Raw genomic sequence first — 21289 nt, 5'->3', positions numbered from 1 at the left:
AGAAATATAGATCAATGCAACAGGATAGAAAGCCCAGAGATAAACTATGGTCAACTAATCTATGATAAAGGAGGCAAGGATACACAATGGAGAAAAGGCAGCCTCTTCAATAAGTGGTGCTGGGAAAACTGGACACCTACATGTCAAAGAATGAAATGAGAACACTTCCTAACACAATACACAAAAATAAACTCAAAATGGATAAAAGACCTAAATGTAAGGCCAGACACTATAAAACTCCTAGAGGAAAACACAGGAAGAACACTCTTCGACGTAAATAACAGCAAGATCTTTTTTGATCCACCCCCTAGAATAATGGAAATAAAAACAAAAATAAATTAGTGGGACCTAATGAAACTTCAAAGCTTCTGCACAGCAAAGGAAACTATAAGCAAGACGAAAAGACAACCCTCAGAATGGGAGAAAATATTTGCAAATGAATCAACAGACAAAGGATTAATCTCCAAAATATATAAACAGTTCATCCAGCTCAATATCAAAAAAATGAACAACCCAATAAAAAAATGGGCAGAAGACCTAAATAGGCATTTCTCCAAAGAAGACATATGGATGGCCAAGAGGCACATGAAAAGCTGCTCCACATCACTAATTATTAGAGAAATGCAAATCAAAACTACAAGGAGGTATCACCTCACACTGGTTAGAATGGGCACCATCAGAAAATCTACAAACAGTAAATGCTGGAGAGCATGTGGAGAAAAAGGAATGCTCTTGCATTGCTGGTGGGAATGTAAATTGATACAGTCACTATGGAAAACAGTATGGAGGTTCCTTGCAAAACTAAAAATAGAACTACCATGTGACCCAGCAATCCCACTACTGGGCATATACCCAGAGAACACCATCATTCAAAAAGACACATGGCACTCCAGTGTTCATTGCAGCACTATTTACAATAGCCAGGACATGGAAGCAACCCAAATGTCCATGAACAGATGAATGGATAAAGAAGATGTGGTACATATATACAATGGAATATTACTCAGGTGTAAAAAGCAATGAAACTGGGGCATTTTTAGAGACATGGATGGACCTAGAGACTGTCATACAGAGTGAAGTGAGTCAGAAAGAGAAAAACAAATATTGTACATTAACACATATATGTGGACTATAGGAAAATGATACAAATCAACTGGTTTGCAAGGCAGAAATAGAGACACAGATGTAGAGAACAAACATATGGACACCAAAGGGGAAAGTGGGGAGGGTTGGGGAGGAAACGAATTGGGAGACTGGGATACCAAATTGTATACTCTAAATATATGCAGTTTATTGTAAAAAATAAACAAATAAAAAGCTAAAAAAAAAAAAAAGACAAGACATGGAGGAACCTTACATTCACATGATGAAGTGAAAGGCACGTGCTCCATGATTCCACCTCTGTGATACTCAGAAAAGGCAAAACTATGGAGACAGTAAGAGGACCAGTGGTTATAGGGCTTGGGGGAAGGAGGGATGAATGGGCGACGCACAGAGGATTTTCAGGGCAGGGGAACTGCTCCGTGTGAGACTGCAGGGGCAGACATGTACCAGTACACATCTGTCCAAACCCACAGAACGTACAACACCGCTCATGTGTCCCGTGGGCTCTGGGTCACGACAATGTGTCAGTGCAGGTTCACTGGCTGTAACAAACCTACCAGTCTGTGGGGGACGCTGACGGTGGATGTAGCTCTGTGTGTATTGGCCGGGGCAGGGGGAGGTACACAGGAAACCTCTGTACCTTCCTGTCAGTTTCGCTGTGAACCTGAAACTGCTCTAAAATAATAAACTCTTTAAAAAATTTTTGATGAAATTGAAAGATAGCTGGAGGTGGCACTCTGAAATGACCCTTTGATATAATATCTAAAATCCCAACAGTGTCCTGCTGGGGCTGGACAAGCGAGGAGCACTCAGAGCATGCCTGGAGAACAAGAACAGGCGAGGCCTCTGGCCTGTCCAGGCACCAGGGACAGACATGGTGAAACGCATGCAGGGAGGATAACCTGGCCTATGGCACAGAGCTGAGACCCGACACATGACACAGGGGGGCTGTAGGTCCCTGAGGAAACGGGGGCTTCCCATATTTGGGGTGGGGGGAGATGGGATTGGATGCCCACTCCCACGACTTAGCAAACACTAATTCTGGGGGATCAAAGACTTAAATGTGAACTGTGCAACTTTAAAATCCTCGGAAGAAAATACTGGGGAACATATTCAAGCTTCAGGGCAAGAAAGATTTCTTAAGACACAAAAATGCTAAATATAAAAGGAAAAACTGATGGAGCTGAATGCATTAAAACTAAGACACTCTGTTATTAAAAGTAAACGAGAAGAAGAGCCACAGAGGAGGAGGAGGCGCCTGCAACACATTCCAATGACAAAGGATTAGCCTCCGGGGAAAAAGAAGGCTGCTTGCAGTCAGACAAACAGCCCAGTGGAAGATGGGGCAGAAGATGTATGTGTCGAGTTACGGCCAGCAAGGGAACATGTGAAAAGATACTCAGTCTCAGGAGAGGCTGGGGAAACGCAAATTCAAACCACAGTAATCACCACCTTACAGTATACATTCCATGGGCAGAAAGGAACAAATCTGACAACACGAAGTGCTGGTGTGTAGGAAAATTAACAGGACACCGGAAGCGTGTTAGGAGAAAGATACATTTACATATAAGACATCTGGTCCATGAGATGCCTGGTCCACACCAAAAGCTCTCTGAAGTGTGGTTCTATCTAAAACCACTTGGCATGAAGCAAGTATGACCACAGATGTTTTGGATGGGACCAAACTTCAAGGACCTCTTGGCATGGACCAAACGTCCTGCCAAGTCAGAAAAACTAGAATAACAAGGGTTGACCAAGATGTGACGACACTGGAGTCCTGGTGCTGCTTTGGAAAACAGGTGCAGGGCGGTGCCTCAGGACAGTAAATGTTGAGTGGCTGTGTGACCCGCTTTGGGGGTGTACTCACAAAGGAACTTAAAAGCAGGGACTCGAACAGATGGTTGCACACCCATGTTTACAGCAGCGTGACTCACAGTAGACAAAGCTGAAAACAACGCAAATGGTCATCAAAGGATGACTGGACACCAAAATGCGGTCCATCCACGCGATGGAACAGTCCTCAGGCTCGAGAAGAAAGGATATTTGGACACAGGCTACAGAGTGGATGACCTTGAGGACAGTTTGCTACATGGAATAATCCAGTCACAAAAGGGCAAATGCTGTGTGGTCCCACTTCCGCGAGGTCCTGAGAGGAGGGAGAGGAACAGAGACAGAAAGCAGGGCAGTGGGGGCCCGGGGCTGGGGAACGGGATGAGTGAGTGCTTCATGGGGTCACAGTGTTAGTTTTGGGAAAAAACGCCTGGAGATGGACGGTGATGACATTCACGCGACAATGTGCACGTGCTTAAAAAAGGTTAAGGCAGTGAACTGTATGTTTCGTATATTTTACCACAATGTTAATAAAAAGGATGTTACTGGAACCGCTGGGAAGACAATTCTCAGCATCGTTGCTGGTAACACTGAAATGTAACCAGCTTCCCAGGAGAAGAAGTGGACAGCTGGGCCCGCGGCGTCCAGAGCAGTGAGACAGCCAGCTCGTGTGCCCATCTCAGGAGCACAGCCGCGGGAGAGCCCTGCGCCCTGACCTGGGACAAAGCTCAGGACCGGCGCACCAAGCATCCTGCCACGCGAGGCCCCACAAGGACGGGCCCCGCAGGCGCGCCCCATCCCCCACGGCTGCACCCCCACCTGGGGCCCCCTCCCTGGCGCAGTCCCTCTGGTGGTCCACAGGTGGCCAGCAGGTGGCGCCGGCGCAGAGGGGAAGGACCAAGGACCGCAGGGATGGGAGGCGGCTCAGGCCGGGGGGAGGGAGGGAGGCCGGGCATCGTCCATACCCCGGGTCCTCAGGGGCAGGAGGCCGCGGGGAAGGCTCAAGCTCGGCGGCCCCACAGCTCAGTGCAGCTGGCACCTCTCCCCCCAGGTGCTGCCATTACAAACATGGGATGCCGTCCCCGGAGAGTCGCAGAGCCACCGTAAGCAGCCCGTGCTCGTGTCCTGCAGCACCTGCCGTTCACCTGGAGGCGGGGGGCAGGGCGAGGGGCCAGCGAGACACACCTCAGCCTCACCTGCGCGCGTTGCTCCAGCTCCTCCGCGGGCAGGCCGGCACGCACGGCCTCGTCCAGTGGCTCGGCGGCCAGCCGCACCGCGCGTTCCAGGCGCTCCAGCATCTGCCTCCTGTCGGGGTCCGCGGTCTCCTGCAGCTTCATGGAGAATGGCTGCAAGTGTGGGAGAGGTCACACCTGTTACGCCCGCTCAGCAGGACCCTGTGGGCAGTGCTGACTCCGTGCGGAAGAGGCCAGTCTTGCCCACTACCCGTGGTGACACAGACGTCGGTGTCCCTAGAGTGGCCCTTCCGATGTGGCAGGCGACGGCTAAGGGACACCAGGCCCCGGGCAGTCCTGGTGCTGCCTCCGTCTCCGATGTGAACCGGGCACAAGGCAGCTGTGCGGAGGCTATGCCTGGGACACACAGGTGTCCCCTGGGGACCCAGTGCCACCATGAAGGCGCCACCACCCAGCAGGCCCCCCGTCTGCCTAGAGGATTGCTAAGCCCCGATTTTATTCCTACTTTTTCTTCCAGAGATAAAACATTATGAGCACAACAGCAATTATTGCTGTAATTACCAAAACCAGTAATCATTAAAAAGCATAGAATACCTTATTCTGACCTCACCACAAGATAGTAAGATTCGTAACACTGTCTATTCAAAACGAAAATGCTGAACTGGAGAGAACTGATTTCTTCATATAATTTCAGAAACTTCCAGCGCCACCCATGTAAGAAGCTTGGTCACATGCTGGAGGTCCACGCAGAAAAGTCACGAGTCAGCACAGACCGCGGGGACCAGTTCCGAGGTTCTCCTGTGTCAGGGACGGTCACCCACCGCCCACCCCGCCCATGTGCGTCTGTCCCGGGGGCTTTTCCCACGGGCCAGGGGAGCACCGCGACCAAGACCTCGTGACCCTACACGCTGTGAAGCTGGCCAAGGACAGCCCCGCGCTCAGGACGGGGACGTGGGGACCAGGGAGCGGCAGGGGCCCACCTGCAGGGCGACGCGCACGTCCTCCAGAAGCTGCGCTGACTGGGGCTGCTTCTCCCGGTACCGCTCAAACAGGTAGTTCTGCCGGGCCCTCCTGATGATCTGCAGGCAGAGGAGACAGACGGGGCTCCCTGTGCAGAGCGCTGGGCAGCCCTGAGCTCACGCCCACACCCCCCACCCCGCCACGATGCCCCCCCACCCGGTGCCAGGATGTGTGGAGCCAGGTCCGGCCTCCTGGCAGCGCCAGGCACCACGACAGGTGCCTTCCCTGCAGCACCGGGTGTTGGTGCCGTTTCCCAGGTTCCCAACAGCGGAACACGTGCGTCACCGTGACACAGTCCCAGAGGGGCTCCGAACAGTGGGCGTCAGGCCAAGCGAGCCCAAGCCAAGGTCACCTCATTAACTCACCCAAAGGCACGTCTGCCCTCGGACCGTCCACTCTATTTAAGACGTAACCTTGAAAACGCCCTTTACCTTATCGTCAATGTCCGTGATGTTCATGCAGTAAAAGACGTCAAACTTGAAGTAATCCCTGAGCACTCTCCTCAGGATGTCGAAGGAGATATAGGACCTGGAGCAACAGAAGACAGACCTTGCTGCACGCACCCCATCGTGGCACCGGGGCTCAGAGGTCCCTGGCATCTCCCCCGGCAGCCACTGCTCTCAGGCCCGCCCCGGCGTGACTGCGGGGCTGGGGCACCGCCCACCGGCCGCAGGTCTGGGTGTCGGGGACCCCGGGGCTGTGGGTGAGGAGGAACTTCCAGGCACACGGAGCAACGTGTCTGCTCAGAGTCCAGGAGGGTGACATCGGGGCTGTGGGGGCTTTTTCTCTTTGATCATTTGGACTCTCTACTTCTTCTACAGTGAATACAGAGTACTGATGGAATGCAACTTTTTCATCTTAAAAGTAAGAGGAGGGGCTTCCTAGGTGGTGCAGTGGTTAAGAATCCACCTGCCAATGCCGGGGACACGGGTTTGATCCCTGCTCCAGGAAGATCCCACAAGCTGCAGAGTAACTAAGCCCGTGCGGCACAACTATTGAGCCTGTGCTTTAGAGCCCGTGAGCCATAACTATTGAGCCCATGTGCTGCAACTACTGAAGCCCACACGCCTAGAGCCTGTGCTCCACAACAAGAGAAGCCACGGCAATGAGGAGCCCGTGCACCACAACGAAGAGTAGCCCCCACTCACCACAACAAAAGACAGCCTGTGCACAGCAAAAAAAAAAGACCCAACACAGCCAATAAAATAAATACATAAATTCAAAAAAAAAAAGAAAAAAGTAAGAGGAAAAGCTGAGAGCTGAGCTTCCCCTCAGAGCGTGGGTCCCTGCAGCGGCGCCCAGGTGCGGCCCTACCTGGCGTGTCCCATGTGGGAGGCGTCGTAGACGGTGGGCCCGCAGCAGTACCATGTCACCCTCCTCCCGTCTTGAGGCACAAACACGTCCTTGGTTGGAAATGAAGGAATGACGTCACGAGGGATGCAGGAGGCACGTGCAGGACGCCGGCCACCAACGACGGACGGTCCATACACATTCCACAGGCACTGCTTAGTTTTACTGAAAAGTCAGTCGTCTGGGTTGGTGGCAAGCCTCTCCCTCCCTGGGATTCCATTCATGGACCCAGGCTGGGGGTCAAGGAGATGGACGCTCCGGTTTTTGCTGCTGCAACAAGAGCAGCTTCCATTCACCAAGGCCCTGCTGACAGCCAGGTTCTGAGCTGAGCGCGGGGACTGCCCTGCAACTGCTCCCAGAAACAACGTGAGGAGGGAGGTTTCCTCTCACAGATGCCTGGGCTCCGCACTCCTGGAGGAGCCAGCCTAGACAGTGAGGCCTCCCGCCGACGGCCCAACGGTCTCAGACCCGTTCAGGGGCCGCTGTCACCAACTACGTCCACGACGGCTGGCACTGTGACATCAGCTGCCAGCATGTCCCCTGCGAGAGCACGCTGGCTCCTGGCCTGGCCCCAAGTGTACCCAGAGCCAGGAAGCTGACAGACAGGCCCCCCGAGGCATGCCAGGTGTGCTTCCAAGGACAGCCCTGCCCCGGCCACACAGAGGCCATGCACCAACCAGCCTAGGCGTCCTACAGAGCCACCCTGCCCTCTGCCCCCCAGGCCCCCTACCTTCCTCCGGGTCAGGCTGTTGTACAGGCGCAGCTGGCACGGCTTGGACCCAGCTGGAGGAGACCATGGGGGCTGTGTGCGCCGGCCTTTGCCTGCCAGGGAGAGAGCACAGCTGGGTCACCTGCTGGACAAGGGCAACCACCGGACTCTGACAGTGTCACTTGCGGCCTCCCAGCTCTGCTTGCTCATGTCTGAGCGGCAGCACATCCCATAGCCCCAGCCCCACGGGGCTGGAGAAGGCCCATCACAGCCGGCCTCCCCACTGCCGGCCCCGAGCACAGATTGCCCGACACGGCTGGAGGGGCCACAGGAGGCGCGGGCCCTGCACACGCACACAGGTAGGCCACACACCCGGACCGTAATGCACCGGGTCACTCTCTCAAGTGCCCGCCCCACCCCAGGAGGACGGCCTCCATGGAGGCTTCGCGGGACGCGGGCACCTCCAGGGGCGGGAGCCAGGTCAGGACAGAAACGGCTGCGAGCTCGTGGCCACGGACAGTCAGCAGGATGGCCTGCGGCCCCACCCCCATCTCCATCAGCAAGTGGCCAGCTCCCCACTCAGTCCTGGTCTCCCCTGCCCCCGCGACACGCTGGCTCCCGGACGCGAGTTGTGACGCGGACACTCACGGCTCCACATTGGTCCTGAAGGCCTTCGGGAGCAGCCCTGGGTCCCCCCCATGCTGAGGTCAGGGGCTCACAGAGCCAAGCCTCCTCCAGTCTCGGTCCCCGGGCAGCCTTGCCCTCCTCCCTCCTCCCGCCACCACCACCGCCGTCTCTTCCTCCGGTCCCGGCTGCTCGTGGGCCCGCACCTCCCGCTGGATGAAAGGCAGGCCTTACGCAGTCGGCGCCCCGAGAGCCTGGAGGGGTGTGGCCCCGTCCCTGGGCCGGGAAGGGCCACCAAGCAGAGTCTTCACACCCCTGGGCATCTGGTGACTTTCCAATCACCCCCAAGGCGCTGCTCCTGCACCTGGAGCCCACCCATGCTCCCCAGCCTGTCCCAGAGCCAGCACGGGCTGCCCGCCACCTGCACACCTGCGGGCACAGGCGCACACTCTCAGCACCACCCCCACCCCCCACCTCTGCCTCTGTGTCTGCAAAGCGATTCTCCCTCCTCCCAGCACAGAATCCATGTCCCGCGTGGCCACCAGATGACCGCCCACTGCTCCCCCAGGGGTCACGGAGAACTCAGTCCTGAGCCCGGCCAGGTGCCACCCAGAGGATGCACGTAACTGATGGGGAGGTGGCTGCGCACACGTGTGTGCGCGCCCGTGTGTACACGTGTGCAGGTGAGCAGGGGAGCGGCGCACGGGGCAGGGGACAGACAGCGCTACCCAGCAGCTCCCACCCCAGGTGAGGGCCAGCAACTCCCAGGGGGCCAAGCCCAAGGCCCCTAGCACTTTCAAGGTCTCCTGAGGTCAGCTGCAGTCCAGGGGTTCACTGTAAACGCAGCATCTGCCCGTCTATGACTCCATCAACCCCTCCCTTGCTCAGATGCTGCAGCTCCTGACACAAAGACAGAGCTGCCACCTGGGACGACAGGAGACGCCAGCAAGGGCTGCCCACACGCCGACACGAGCCTGATGACCACCGTGCTCACCCTGAGCAGGGGGGATGGGGGCAGCTCGGGGTCCACGGGACTGAAGGCTCATCTGAGAAAACAGCCGTGAGAGGAGCCCGGCCAGCAGGACACCAGAGGGTGGCGGCTACTGGCCCACAGCCGGTGACAGCTCAAGGAAACCAGCACCTGCAATCCCCACCTGCCAAAGGGGGAGTCGGGAGACACGACCCGGGGACCCTCGGTTTAGCAAGAAGGGACCGTCACCAGAGTCCCTCCGCGCTCCCCTGCCCCTCACATTGGGCACCCCCCGACCCCTCGCCACTCGGCGCAGACCCCCAGCCTCGCCCGAGACATCGCACACGCCCTGCTCGCCAGCACCCCAGCCCCGCCCAGGCACGCGGCTACTGAGGGGAGACAAAGCCCCGACCCTTGACAACACAACCTGCGCGCGCGCTCAGGGCCCCCGAGAGCGAGGCTCCAGGCGGGGGGGTGCCGAGGGGAGACGGGAGACCAGCCAGCGTCCAGGTACCCGGGCGCCGTGCGCACCTCAGCCTCGGGGAGGGGGGAGGGGGTGGCAGAGAGCTTCACAGCCCTGCAGCCCTGGCCCAGCCGCAAACAGGCCCACACCTTCCTCAGTGACAGCAGACCCTGAAGTTCCTTCCTGGGGGTGAGGGGGGCGGGGGCATGAGGGGGATGGGGCAAGGGGGGCCCGGTGGCAGAGAGGAGCTGTCTGGACTGAGCCCTGCTCCGGGCGAGAGGTGCTCCAGACACAGCACACAGCAGGGCCAGGCCCTGAGCACAGTGGACCCTCCGTGCTGGGGCCGCAGAGAGGAGGCCAATAAGACGGGAAGGGGGCGGGAAGAGGAACGGAGAGGCGGGAGGCGGCTCAGGCAGAGCCCTGGTCGCCCTCCTGTGTCTGAGCGGCTCCCTGGGGCAGCTCAGGCCCGTGGCCACGGGGAGGCACAGGGACCTAGGCTGGGCCAACACAGAGGACGGTGACAAGCCAGCCGTGGGCACGCTGGTGCCGAGGGGATGCCCACCCGGGGGGCTCGAGCAGCAGCGGGAAACAGAGGGAAGGCTGGCGGGGCACTGGGGATAGAAGGGGCACTGCCGCCCAGGACAAGCTTGAGAGAAGTCAGAGACGGGCCAGTGACACGAGGGGTGGGGGGGCATATGCTCGCCACTGGCCGGGACCCCAGCTCTGAGGGTTCTGGGCGCCAGCCCACCCGCCGTCCCCTGCTGCTCAGGGTCCCTGCCGGTCCCCTGCAGGTATCAGTGACGGCGGGGACTTGAAAGTGGAAGGAGGCGGGTAGTGCTGTTGGCGCTGTCCAGGTGCCTCCCTTGCACCCCACTGGACCCGCAGGCCCCCCCTTGGCAGGGCAGAGATGCGCTTTCCCTCAGGTTCGCCTGCACCACTCTCCCCGCAGGTGCGCCGGATGGAACACCAGACAGGCTGTGCAGAGGTTGCAGCCCCAGATCCTCTCTGATCTCTGCCCCTGGAGGCCATGCCTTGGGAGGTGGGACCTGGGGGACAAGCTGACCCCTGAGCCCTGGGAGAGAAGTGCCTGCCACCACAAACGCCCCTGGGTCACCGCCTGGAGGCACAGAGAGGGGATGGTCTCCTCAGCAAGGCTCCCGCCTATGCTGGGAAAGGGGCGTCTGCTGCAGGATCACCCAGAAAACCAACACCCCCCCCACCTCTGCCCACGACAGAGGGGGACCCAGCAGAGACCAGGCAGGGGTGCAGGCGCTGGGGAACGGTCCAAATGTCCCAGTTGAAGGAATCTGGAGAAGGCCCCTGAAGGCTGCCCAGCCCAGCAGGGACCACCCAGACGGCACGTGGACCCCCGTCGCTGAAGGGGGTGTGAGCCCAACCTACGGAAGGCCGGCCGCTCGAGGGCATCAACAGCTACAGGAGAAGCATCTCGATTCATGAGAGGAGAGACCACCCAGGAACAAGGCCCAGAGACTTTCCGGAAGCACCCTGAAATGACGGGGGCCAGATACCCCACACAACAGGCAGGGGCCAGAGCTGTGAGCGTCATCTCATCTCAGAGCCCAGAAATGTCTTCTCTCTGGCTTCCAAAGAGTTCATGCCCACGGATACTGCCTTAGGAGCCAGGAATTCTAAGTCGGGGGGACACACACCCTGCAACCTCAGGGAAGGAGTAAAGGAAAAGAAGCCAATCAAACCCGAGCCAGGTCAGGAGCGAGCTGACCGCCAAGGCCGGCCCCACGGCGGGCACAGGTCTCCCCACCCCAGAGGCTCTGCTACAGCAGCCACTGGGGTCGTGAACCTCGGGGGCCGACCTAACCTCCCCTTGGGGGTCGCTGGCAGGCCCCCCGGGCTGCGTGCTTGTGTGCGGGGATGGGCGCCAATCCCGTGGGCTCCCTGTGGGCGCCTCGCACTTTCGGGGCGCTGACCTCGGGGGGCTGCCGATGGGGAGGGGAGCCGCTCTGCTACTCACCTGCTTGGAGCCCACAGGGCGGGGCTGGGGCCTGGGGGCCGTCCAGGATCGCGGCCACGTGCCTGAACCAGCGAGCCACGTGGAAGAGCTGCGTGTCGGCGGGAGGGCCCGACAGCTGCCGGAAGGCGTCCACGTCCGCCTGTGACAGGGAGAAGCCGCGGACGTAGCTACGTGTGCTGAGGTGCTTGTCCAGGGCCCGCACCCTGGCGGCCTCATCGCTAATGCTCAGGATGGACCTGTAGTCGAGAGCTGCAGTGACAGAGGCACGCACGTCAGCGGGGCCGGAGGCCGCGGAGAGTCCGGAGAACAGGGTCCCGGGGTCACCCCCCCAGGTAGGAAACGTCCACGACAGGCGATGCCTGGGGCTGGGGGATGGGGTGGAGAGTGGCTGCCAGTGGGTTCCAGGCTGCGGATGAAGTGTTCTAGGACTAGACAGAGGGGGTGGTGTTCTAAATGCGCTGAACTGTACACTTTAAAATGGTTAACATCATGGCTGGTGATTTTCCCCTCAATTAAAGAGAAACACACACACACACACCCCCCTTCTGTGCACTGGGTGCCAGGAGGGCTGGTGCTGACCAGTCCCTGGGTGGGTGATAGGCGGTGCGTGAGAACCGCACAGCTGCCCAAACGCAGCACCAGTGAGGCTTCCAGTGGCCAAGGCCGAGCTCCTAGGACAGGAGGCTCAACCTGAGAGCCCACTGTCCAGCAGCACCTGGCACAGACCTGCCCCTCTTCAGGGACCTGAGGCCACGCCTCTGCCCTGGAATGCCCAGGAAGGATGTGGGAGGACGGCATCGCAGCCTGCGTGAGGACCAGACGGCAGGCACAGGCAGCAAAGGCACTGACGCCCTTGAGTCTGTTCGCCCCTCCTCGCTCCTGCTCCCCACGTCCCTGCTCCCTAGATAAAACCTGTGCTCACCGCTCCAGCTACTGAACTAGTGTCTGGGTGTGTTCATCACCTGCTGGGGGGGATGTGGGAGACCAGGTGGAGGGCGCAGACCCAGCCCCGGAAGCAGCAGGGCAGAGGCAGGCAGGCGGCCCGGGCCCTGGGGCTGCGGGAGGGAGCCTGGTCCCCAAGCCCACGGGCTGTGAAAAGGGCCCAGCACCCGTTCTCGTCCACACAGACACACTCTGAGCCCAGGACTCAGCTCCGAGTGGGACAGCATAAGCCTGGCCCCTCACTCGCCCCGGGCACAGGGCAGACACCCTGACACCGCAGCCCTTCGGAGCAGCTGCCTGACCCCACGAGGTCCCTGGGTCACGTCCTGGACCCACAGCAGGGCGGCTCCAAGCAGGGAGGAGACGTGGGCTGGCACAGACCAGGCTTGGCACAGAAACAGGAACCTCACCCCAACCAAGCCCACAGGACGCCTGCAAACAGACAGCAAAGAGCACATGCAGCTGCGTCCATGAGGCCCTGCTGCACGGCCTCCACCGCAGGAGACCCTTCCTCCAGGGCGGAGCTGCCTTCCCGGGCACAGGGGTGAGATGGAGGAGCCACAGAAGGACCAGAGCCTCAGTATTTCCCAACGTCCTCGGGTGCCCCAGGGAGGAGCCGTGACCGTCCAGGGCCCAGCCTCCCAGAGGCTGGCTTCTCGGGGACCTCCTGAACCCCGACCTCTTCATCCACAGGAAAGGTGTGGGCACCAGGCTTTCCAGGAAGGCCGGCTTGCTTTCCTGCCCACCGCACGGCACCACAGCGCACCGCACTTGGGGGGCTCCAGCCCAGGAGGGCCCTGAGGCGCACGGCTTGGAACACCCTTCTGCCCTTTACACAGCACCCTCAGAAAAGACAAGGCCATTCCATCGGACAGTCGGGTCTCCACCTTCAGATGTACCTGGAGCCCAGCCCCCTCACCACAGCGGCCACAGCAGGCCCAGCCCTTCTGTCGCCTGGACCCCGGGAGGCAGGCGCCCCCACTGGTATCCGGGCTTCGCAGGCCAGAGTGGCCCATCTCCTCTTCTAGACCCCATGTCCTCCCAAGCCCGGCCTCACCTGGCCCAGGAGGGCACCCCCTACACCCTTCTGACCTCGGCTCCCGCCTCCACCCCTCATGCCCCCACTCCCACCTGCCTGGAAGGCTCCCCCAGACATGGCCGGCCTCCCTCCCTTCCTCGGGGCTCCATGGGTGTCACCGTTTCCACTGGGTCCTGTTCCAAGGCCCCCCCCCAGCCTTCTGTCCCCACAGAGCTTGTTTCTAACACACACACTCCCCTGCTTTACTGTCTGCCCCCCGCCACCGCCCCCGTGGAGTTTACCCGACCATCCGCTCAGCATCTAGGCGAGCCTGCAGCGTCCTGAAGCTGCTCCATGAATCTGAACAAAAGAGCGGCAGTGGATCTTGCAGCGCAGGCCTGCCCGCGGAGCCAGCGCCCGTTGTTCCGGACCTCGTAAGCCTCTCCTGGGCAGCGCCAGGACACGGGCACCAGGGTGGAGGCTTCTAACCCAGTCGTGGCACAGCTGGGGCCCCGCTGCCCCAGGGCACACACCCACAGGCGGCGCTGCTCTTGTTCCAGGCTTCACCTACAAGAAGCAGCAGCTACTGTTCACTCCAGTTCTTGGAGGCGTCAGAGGAAGCAAAGAGGGGCACAGAGGCAGCCCCTCCTGCCCAAGGTGCCCGCGGGGGCCCTGGGGAACCCATGAGGGCCCCAGAGCAGTGCCTCGCAGCTCGCCTTCCTTCCCCAGAGGGTGGCTCTAAGGACCCAGCCCCAGGGCTCAGATGCCCTCTGAGACAGTGAAGGAAGGCCAGGCAGGTCTGTGCCCCCAGCCCTGGCCTCTCTCTGAATGGACTTCACTCTCCCACCCAAGAAGGAGGAGGCAGCCCCTGCCAGGGCAGCCCTGGGCACTGGGAAACCTGACCTACATACACTCCTTGGCACAGTGTCCTCCTTCCAGGGAACCCTGCTCCACTTGGCACCAGCCCCAGCAGCCGTGCCCGCTTGTCAGGAGTTGGGAAGTGTGCTCCTTTCTTGTGATGGAGAAAATTCAGTTCACGAACACTAAGTCAGAAGACCTGCCAGAGGCTGGACAGAGTGGGGGGGGGGGCATTCCAGAGCGGGCCAGGCCGCCCTCCAGCAGCTGGTCGCCCAACACTGACCCTGACCCTCCAAGCTTCGTCTCCCTGTCTCCGAACAGCCCCCTGGTGCGGCCATCTGTGCCGGGACAGAGCCCGCAGGAGGGAGGGGAAGGAAGCAGAGGTGAGAGCCCCGCTCTGAGGAGCCACGTGGTCTTCCAGGCCCACTGTCCCTTTACCACCAGAAGAGCGAACTTTCCCAGGAGACAGAAGTACCCCATGACAGACAGACCTCCCTCACTCCGCAACTACTGCAGGGAACAGAGGCCGCCGGGAACTTGCCAGCCCGCGACGCTGGCTACCCGGGGCATTCCAGTTCCCTCTTCTTCGCCACGCACATGTTCTACCATCAGTGCCTGCTACTTTCGTGATGAGAAAAACCTGTCAAACATGCTGCCAACACGATGGCGTTACAGCGCCCATGAAGCAGTTCAGGGGACAAGGGCTCAGCAGGGTCTGCACCCCCCCATCGCCGGGCGGGCTCTTCTCAAGGGTAACACAGGCTCACACCACACCTGCCCCGCAAAGCTGTTGAGCGTTAATGAAATCATACTTGTAAACTGTCTGAAGTGCTGCCGGGCACACAGCCAGCGCCCAGCAGTTGCCATGATCATTATTTTAATTGCTCTCGTATTATTACTATTGTAATTGCCCTGGAGGAGTTCACCCAGAGATCACACACGCATCTGAAAAGCCCGTCTGGAGCAGGGAGCCTGTGGGGCAGAGGGCGACAGTCACGGGGTCACGGTGGCAGCTGCTAACTTGAGAAAACAAATTTAAAAATAGGTCAGCTTTCAAGTGGCTGTGGGTTTGCGCCAGACTGCGGTCGGTCTGGCTATCAGCCCATGGTGCCGAGATGAGAGGAGACGGGTCCTGAATGGGATGCCCACTGGCCACGCTGGCCTCCCCAAGGAGGCCCCCCCCACCGCACACGTGCAGACAGCAAGCCCCAGCGCCACGCCCACTGCCAGGTCCACGCAGGACACACACTTTCTGACTATGGGAAGGCCCTACACGTGGGCCATGGTCATCACAGTACAGAAAACGCTTACTGAACTCGCACAGACGCAAGAACCAGGTAAGGAACCTAGTTCACACCAAGCCGTCACCTCCCACAGCTCCTCCCCATCAGCATTTACACCTGCTCTCCGCCCACCCGCGGCCCACAGCCCAGCCCGCCTTCTCCCACCCCCTCCCCTGCTCCAGCCAGGCTCCCGCTCAGAGATGCTCCAGCACAGGGCAGCACCGCCAGCTCCTGGAAGCACCTGTTCCAGGCCCACCTGAGACCTTCAGAATCAGATCCTGGAGTGAGCGTGTCCTGCTCCTCAGCCCCTGCCCTGCACCAGGGCATGAGAACCCCCAGGCGGCTTGCGGAAACGCAGACCCCTTCCCCGCAGGCCTGCCTTCCTCCTAAGCTCCTAGGCTGGGTCTGTTTCTGTTCTGAAGACCCCCCTGGGCGCAGAGAGGGTCTGCACCCCTCCCTCACTTACTGAAGGCCTCGCAGGCCCTGGCAGCACCTGGCCCTGTGGATCAGGCTCTTTCTGCAAAGGCTCCTCCAGCTTCCCTGGGCCCCCTGCAGCTGCCCCTCCCCCGGGTCCCTCTTCAGGCTCGCTTTTTTTTTTTACTAGGGGAATTCCCAGCCTGCCCAGGTGGCTCTCAGAAAGGGGATTGGAAACGCTCGAACGAACGCATACCCTCCAAATACGAATCTCAGAAAGGAGAGAGGTGCGTGCACCCCCGCTCTCCTGTACCTGACAGCAATGCCACCCGCTCCCAGAACTGAGGGCCTCGTGCCACAGGCTCTGTCTAGCCCCCACCTCTCTCCTGAGCACCAGCCCCGAGGTCCAGCTGTCACTTGCCACTGGGTGTCCCCAGGCATCATGTCTCGCCCCCAAACCTGGGTGCAGGTTCTGGGGACTGGCACAGCCACTTTCCCCATAGCAAACACTGCACCTGTCCACTTCTCACAGCCACCGCTGCCAGCGGCCCAGGCCACTGGTCACCACCGTCTTGGGTCGTTCCTGGTCTCCCTGCCTCAGTCCAACAAGGGAAGGGGGCACATATCTTGCCAGAACTCAAAGACAAGACCCAAATTCCGTAAATGCGCTCAAGGCCCTTGCAGACCCTGCCCGAGGCCCACCCAGCCCTCTTCCACCCTCTGGCCTCAGGAACTTGCTGGAAAGCAATGCAGTGGGTCCTCAGGGCTGAGCACAGGCGTGCTCTCTGCCAGGCCCCGCTCCCCCTCCTCCTCCAGGCTCGGCTTCCAGCTCCTCTCGGGAGCCTCCCTACCTGCGCTGCAGCCAGGCCCTCTCCATGAGCACAGCACAGGGGGCTCCCCGGACGCAGGCCCTCCGTCTGCGGGCTCTGGGCCTGGGCTTGGCCAGTACACTGATGCCCACAGCCGCGCGCAGACCTGGCTCGGCAGCGCCTCCGGCGTGACTGCCCCTGCTCCACCCTGCACAAGGGGCAGAGGGCAGAGGAGCGCTCGGCCGAGGTTCCGGCAGACTGTGGGGCCAGAGGCGGAAGGGGCCTGGGCCCGGAACCACCTCCGCGGACTCAGGCCGCCTGGTAGCATGCGCACTGGCAAGTGACCGAGGAAGGAACAGACTATGCAGCTTGGGGGGGCGTTGGGCTTCTAGGCTCCGGCCAGCCTGCCCCGCTGCACGGAGAGCGCAGGAAGGCCGCACGCTCCTCCAGGCAGGCTGCACCTCGAGGCCCAGCAGTGGCCGGCAGAGCCGGTGCCCACAGCACGTCTACTGAATAAATAAAGCGACAGGTCTATTTACGTAAGTTATTTTGAACCCCTCCGGGATAATTTCCCACCGAAATAGCAGATGTGACGCTTTCACGTGCCATTTCCTGGTCACGAGGAGCACCATCCTAGGATGCCAGGAGAACATGCAGGGGGGTCCGATGGCCCCTGGCCGCAGGGAGCCGCCTGCACTGGCAGCAGTACTGTCATCTCCACCCGAAGGTGCGAGCTCGCACACCTCTTCCAATATAACACCAGGAGACACGAGTTCAGGGAGGAGCAAACTATTTGTGGTCCACAAATATGTACATTCCACGATCCTTCGGGAGACACAGAGACAGGTATCAGCTTGCTCCTCTTAGCTGCCTTGACAGACTCTGGAATTGGGGCACTTGGTGTTTATTTGAAAACAGTCATCAAAGGCAGCAAGGCAGTCACCCAGGCCCTGGCTAGCTGTGTGACCCTGGACAAATCACTTAGCTTCCCTGAACCGCAGGCTTCCTGCCTGCCCAGGAAGATCAGGGCTGCATCCACCACAAAGGGTTGCCCTGAGGATCACACCCCCCGCAGATGCATTCAGCACAGACACAGGCTGAGAAAACTGCTCCTGTATTGTTATTACCAAGAACCTTTGAATTACAGTCTATAAAAAATTAAACCGCAACTGTGACCTAACACCTAGCCACCAAAGAGGCCCGACCAGCAGGGCAAGGCCTCTGAAACATGCTCTGTCCACCACGGGGTCCTCAGGGATGAGACTCGTCTTTCCAAAAAAATGGGGCCCGGGAACGGGCCTCATGTTCAAGCTACAAAGGAGAAGTTTCAACCCCAGTGGCACTGTAGGGGACCAAACGGACATTCTGAGCCAACTTAATTTAAGGAAGATGATCAGAAATGGGAAGAATATTCTAAATGAGGGTCTCCTTTAAAAAGTCTGGAAAGATGGTCACTTTCCATGAGTCCAACCTTGAGAATAAAAAGTATTCAGAACCCAGAAACCAAGAATATCTGTAACTCTAGTGGCTATATGAAGCCTTCACCATTTCACTGAATTTCCTGTTTCCTCAGGGGAGGGTCATAGGTTCTTGCCTCTGGGGGAAGCCTAGACATGGGGTGTAGGTGACGGAGGGAGGTGCAGAGGCTGTAAAGCTAGAGCAGGGGACGTATTCTCTAGGCGAGAGTGCAGGCTAGGAGATGGGGCCCTACATTTTAGGACTAGGAAAACCTGTCAGCTGCCCAGACATCCTAACGGATGCCCAGACATCCAGATGCCCAGACATCCAGATGGGGTCTCATCCTAACTCATGTGTCAGTCTCCAGAAACAGGCCAATTCACACCAAGGCTCTGAAAACCTGAAGTTCTGAAACAATTTAAAAAACGAGAAACCAAATATGTCATCTATGTTCCCAAATGAAAAAGGAAGAAAGGGAGGAAGAAAGGGGAGAAGAAAGAAAGAAAGAAACACACTTGGGCTTTCAACCTGGACACGGCACCCATCTAATGCCAGGGGTTCCTCTAAATCCCGCACCTCTGCCAACCCCTTTAACGCCCACTACATCCTCTGAGCTGGGACTTGGTACCCTGTTGCATGTGAGGAAGGACCAGAGGTGGGACCCCAGCCAGGCCCCCTCTGGAGACTGGGCTGTGAACCACGCTGCCGTTTTACCGGAGGCTGGGTGGACTCCTGAGGGCCCAGGGCCCAGGCTGCAGGTGGGTGGAGACCGTACTGGAATCCAGGCACACCTGTTGGGTGGAATGCAAGGTGCCTGGCAGGTGGGTACCACAACAGCCCTGTCATCAGGGGCCTCCCACATCACCGGGTTTCCAGGTGGTCAGAGCTCCCCGCCTGGAGCCCCGGGAGCAAGGGGGCCACAGGGGGCCCGGGAGGCCTGCACAGCCTAACCCGGCAGCCAGGAGAATAAAAGCTACACCCTGAGACTGCCTCCCGAGGAAGGTCTAGGGAATCCGGGGACAACTTCGGGTCTGTCTACCGTCTGGCTTGCCGGAGAGTGGGCAAGGGCCCAGCGCTCCTCGGAGGCTGCCTGTGGGCGGCTGGTCTACCGGCTGGTGACACGAGAGACCCGTGGGCAGAGCCCGAGCTGCTCACGGAACCTCGGAGACGGCAATAAAGTGGGGCAATGACGCGGGGACCAGGCAGCTCGCAGCGGCCACTGTCTGCAGCCGCAGATGAAAGCCTCAGCCTTTCAGGTGCGTCGGGGACCCGCCTCCTCGGCCCCATTTCCCTAAGTGCCAAGCCGGGGGCTGCGCGGGCTGGGCCGAAACCAAGGAACCCTGAGGCTGTGCCCGTGCCCAACGTCCAGGGCAGGAGGGGTGAGGGCCGGCCCAGGGACCGGTGGGGGAAACGCAGGGCCACCTCCCGGGGTCGGGGCGCAAGGGGACCTGGAGGACCCCAGGACGGGGCTGCGGCTGGGCAGGGGGTGGCCTCGGCAGGGCCCGCGTCCCCGGGGGCAGGAGGACCTAAGCCCGCCGGGGGAGCCGGGGGTCGCGTCCCGCCCCTCGAGGACCCGGTGCCCCGCACGTTCCGGGTCGCCCCTCCGCCCGGGCTCGCCCCCGCCGCGCGCGCTCACCGGGCTCCGCGGAGGAAGCTGCCATCGCTGGGTTCCCACACTCGCGGCGGCGCCCACAGCTTCCCAGAATCTGATGCAACCACCGCCCCGGAAGTCCCGCCCCGGCGGGGCCGCCTTCCGGGACACGCCCGGTCGCCAGGCAACCGCCGGGGTCCCGGGACGCCGCCGGCCCGCGGTATGCCGGGAGTCGTAGTGCCTGCTGCGCTGCTGCCGCGGCCCCTGCGCATTCCCGGTCTCCGCCTTCCGCGTTGGGGCAGGAGAGGAGACCTGGGAAAACAGCTGTTCAGGTCTTCTGCCCATTTTTTTGTTTTGTTTTTTTCTTCTGCCCTTTTTTAAATTCAGGTTTTATTTTATATTGGAGTATAGTTGATTTGCAGTGTTGTGTTGGTGTCAGGTGTGGAGCTACGTGATGCGGTGACACACATGTATCCATTCTTTCTCACATCCTTTCCCCATGTGGGTCGTTGCAGAATACTGAGTAGAGGCTTCTGCCCATTTTTGATGGGACAGGCTGGTCCCAGTGCCAGGTAAGGAGCAGTGTCTCTGGCCACTCAGCGTGGCCCGCGGGTTTCCTGCCAGCCACGGGCTCGTCCACAGTTGTGAAGCACCTGGGGGATGCCACGCCCTGCCCTAGGGCATGGAGACATCACAGGGACTCTGAGATCAAGGAGTGCGTGGGGGCAAAAAGACCACCCCCAAACTGTCCTGGCCGCAGAGCCTGGGGAGAGGCTCTGAGGAATGTGAGCCCACCCAGTGCAACCAGCAGTCCCCTGGAATCCCATCTCTGGCACACTGGCCACCGGCAGCACCCCGAGTGACCTGCCCTGGCAGAGAAGCACTGTTGCTTCCATGCAGAGCAGACCTCCCCGAGAGAAGTTTATATAGAATCTATTTGGATAAGGGTCACAGCCCCAGCTGGGACCATGAAGTTTCCCATGGGATCAGAACTGGGAAGGAAGTTTAGGCCCTACTCATCCAAGACACTGCTTAACCTAGCAGGCCTCTGCCAAAAAAGCGTTTACTGGGAGGACCCTGCATACCTACCTGAGACATTTTCAGCAACCAACTTGTTTATTATATTTTGCAAACATATATGTAGCTCCATATTCTGGAGGACAGCCGTGAGTTGAAAAATAGAAACGTCCCTCGCTAGCCCATTCCTCTGCCTGAGGAGCTCTTCTAAATTTCCTGGATGTTGGGGTTCCCTTGTCGTGTCATTTCCTGCAAGTCTAATAAATCCCATAAGTATCTACCAGTTCCTTTCTGGAACCTCATGTTTGAATTCACAATAGATTTTACTGATGGCCAAAAAAAAAAAACCCCACAAAAAGGGAGAGTGTGTTTACATGCCTGGAAGGACGAGGAGCATCCCCTGTAACTCTTCTCCCAGGGGTGTTGTCCTAGAGTGTGTCCACCTGCCCCCAGGGCTGGGCGCCGGGCGGCACCCCACGGCCCACAACTTGGGAGGCCCTGTGCCAGCCCAGATGATCCCCCAGAAGGGAGCAGGCCTAGCAGTCAGGAGGCCAAGGTCTGGCCACCCCCTGTTGGGTTTCTTGGTGTATCTCTTGCTCATTCATGACTGGAGCCAATGAGCCTGGGAAAAGGAACCAAGGAAGCC

At 59.5% G+C, this 21289-nt stretch overlaps 1 protein-coding gene across 2 annotated transcripts in view; it reads right to left on the bottom strand.

Annotated features, from left to right (window-relative positions):
- The window catches only part of CARS1 (cysteinyl-tRNA synthetase 1), a 43075-nt gene extending 23326 nt beyond the window's left edge, over positions 1-19749 (bottom strand). Inside the window, exons 1-7 of one of the 2 annotated variants that reach the window (XM_057726889.1) lie at positions 19672-19749; positions 11254-11502; positions 7228-7319; positions 6462-6550; positions 5579-5675; positions 5108-5206; positions 4131-4280 (exon numbers count right to left, since the gene is read on the bottom strand). In XM_057726889.1, coding sequence (XP_057582872.1) covers positions 4131-4280; positions 5108-5206; positions 5579-5675; positions 6462-6550; positions 7228-7319; positions 11254-11502; positions 19672-19696 — 801 coding nt within the window. In that variant the 5' untranslated portion in view covers positions 19697-19749. The remainder of the gene's footprint in view (positions 1-4130; positions 4281-5107; positions 5207-5578; positions 5676-6461; positions 6551-7227; positions 7320-11253; positions 11503-19671) is intronic. The other variant, XM_057726890.1, reaches the window with a different exon arrangement.
- Between the last annotated feature and the right edge of the window lie 1540 nt (positions 19750-21289).

The sequence above is a fragment of the Hippopotamus amphibius genome, chromosome 3 (assembly GCF_030028045.1).
Source record: "Hippopotamus amphibius kiboko isolate mHipAmp2 chromosome 3, mHipAmp2.hap2, whole genome shotgun sequence".
NCBI classification, from domain to species: domain Eukaryota; kingdom Metazoa; phylum Chordata; class Mammalia; order Artiodactyla; family Hippopotamidae; genus Hippopotamus; species Hippopotamus amphibius.
Note: the sequence above shows the minus strand (reverse complement) of the source record. Positions and strands in the feature narration are given on the sequence as shown.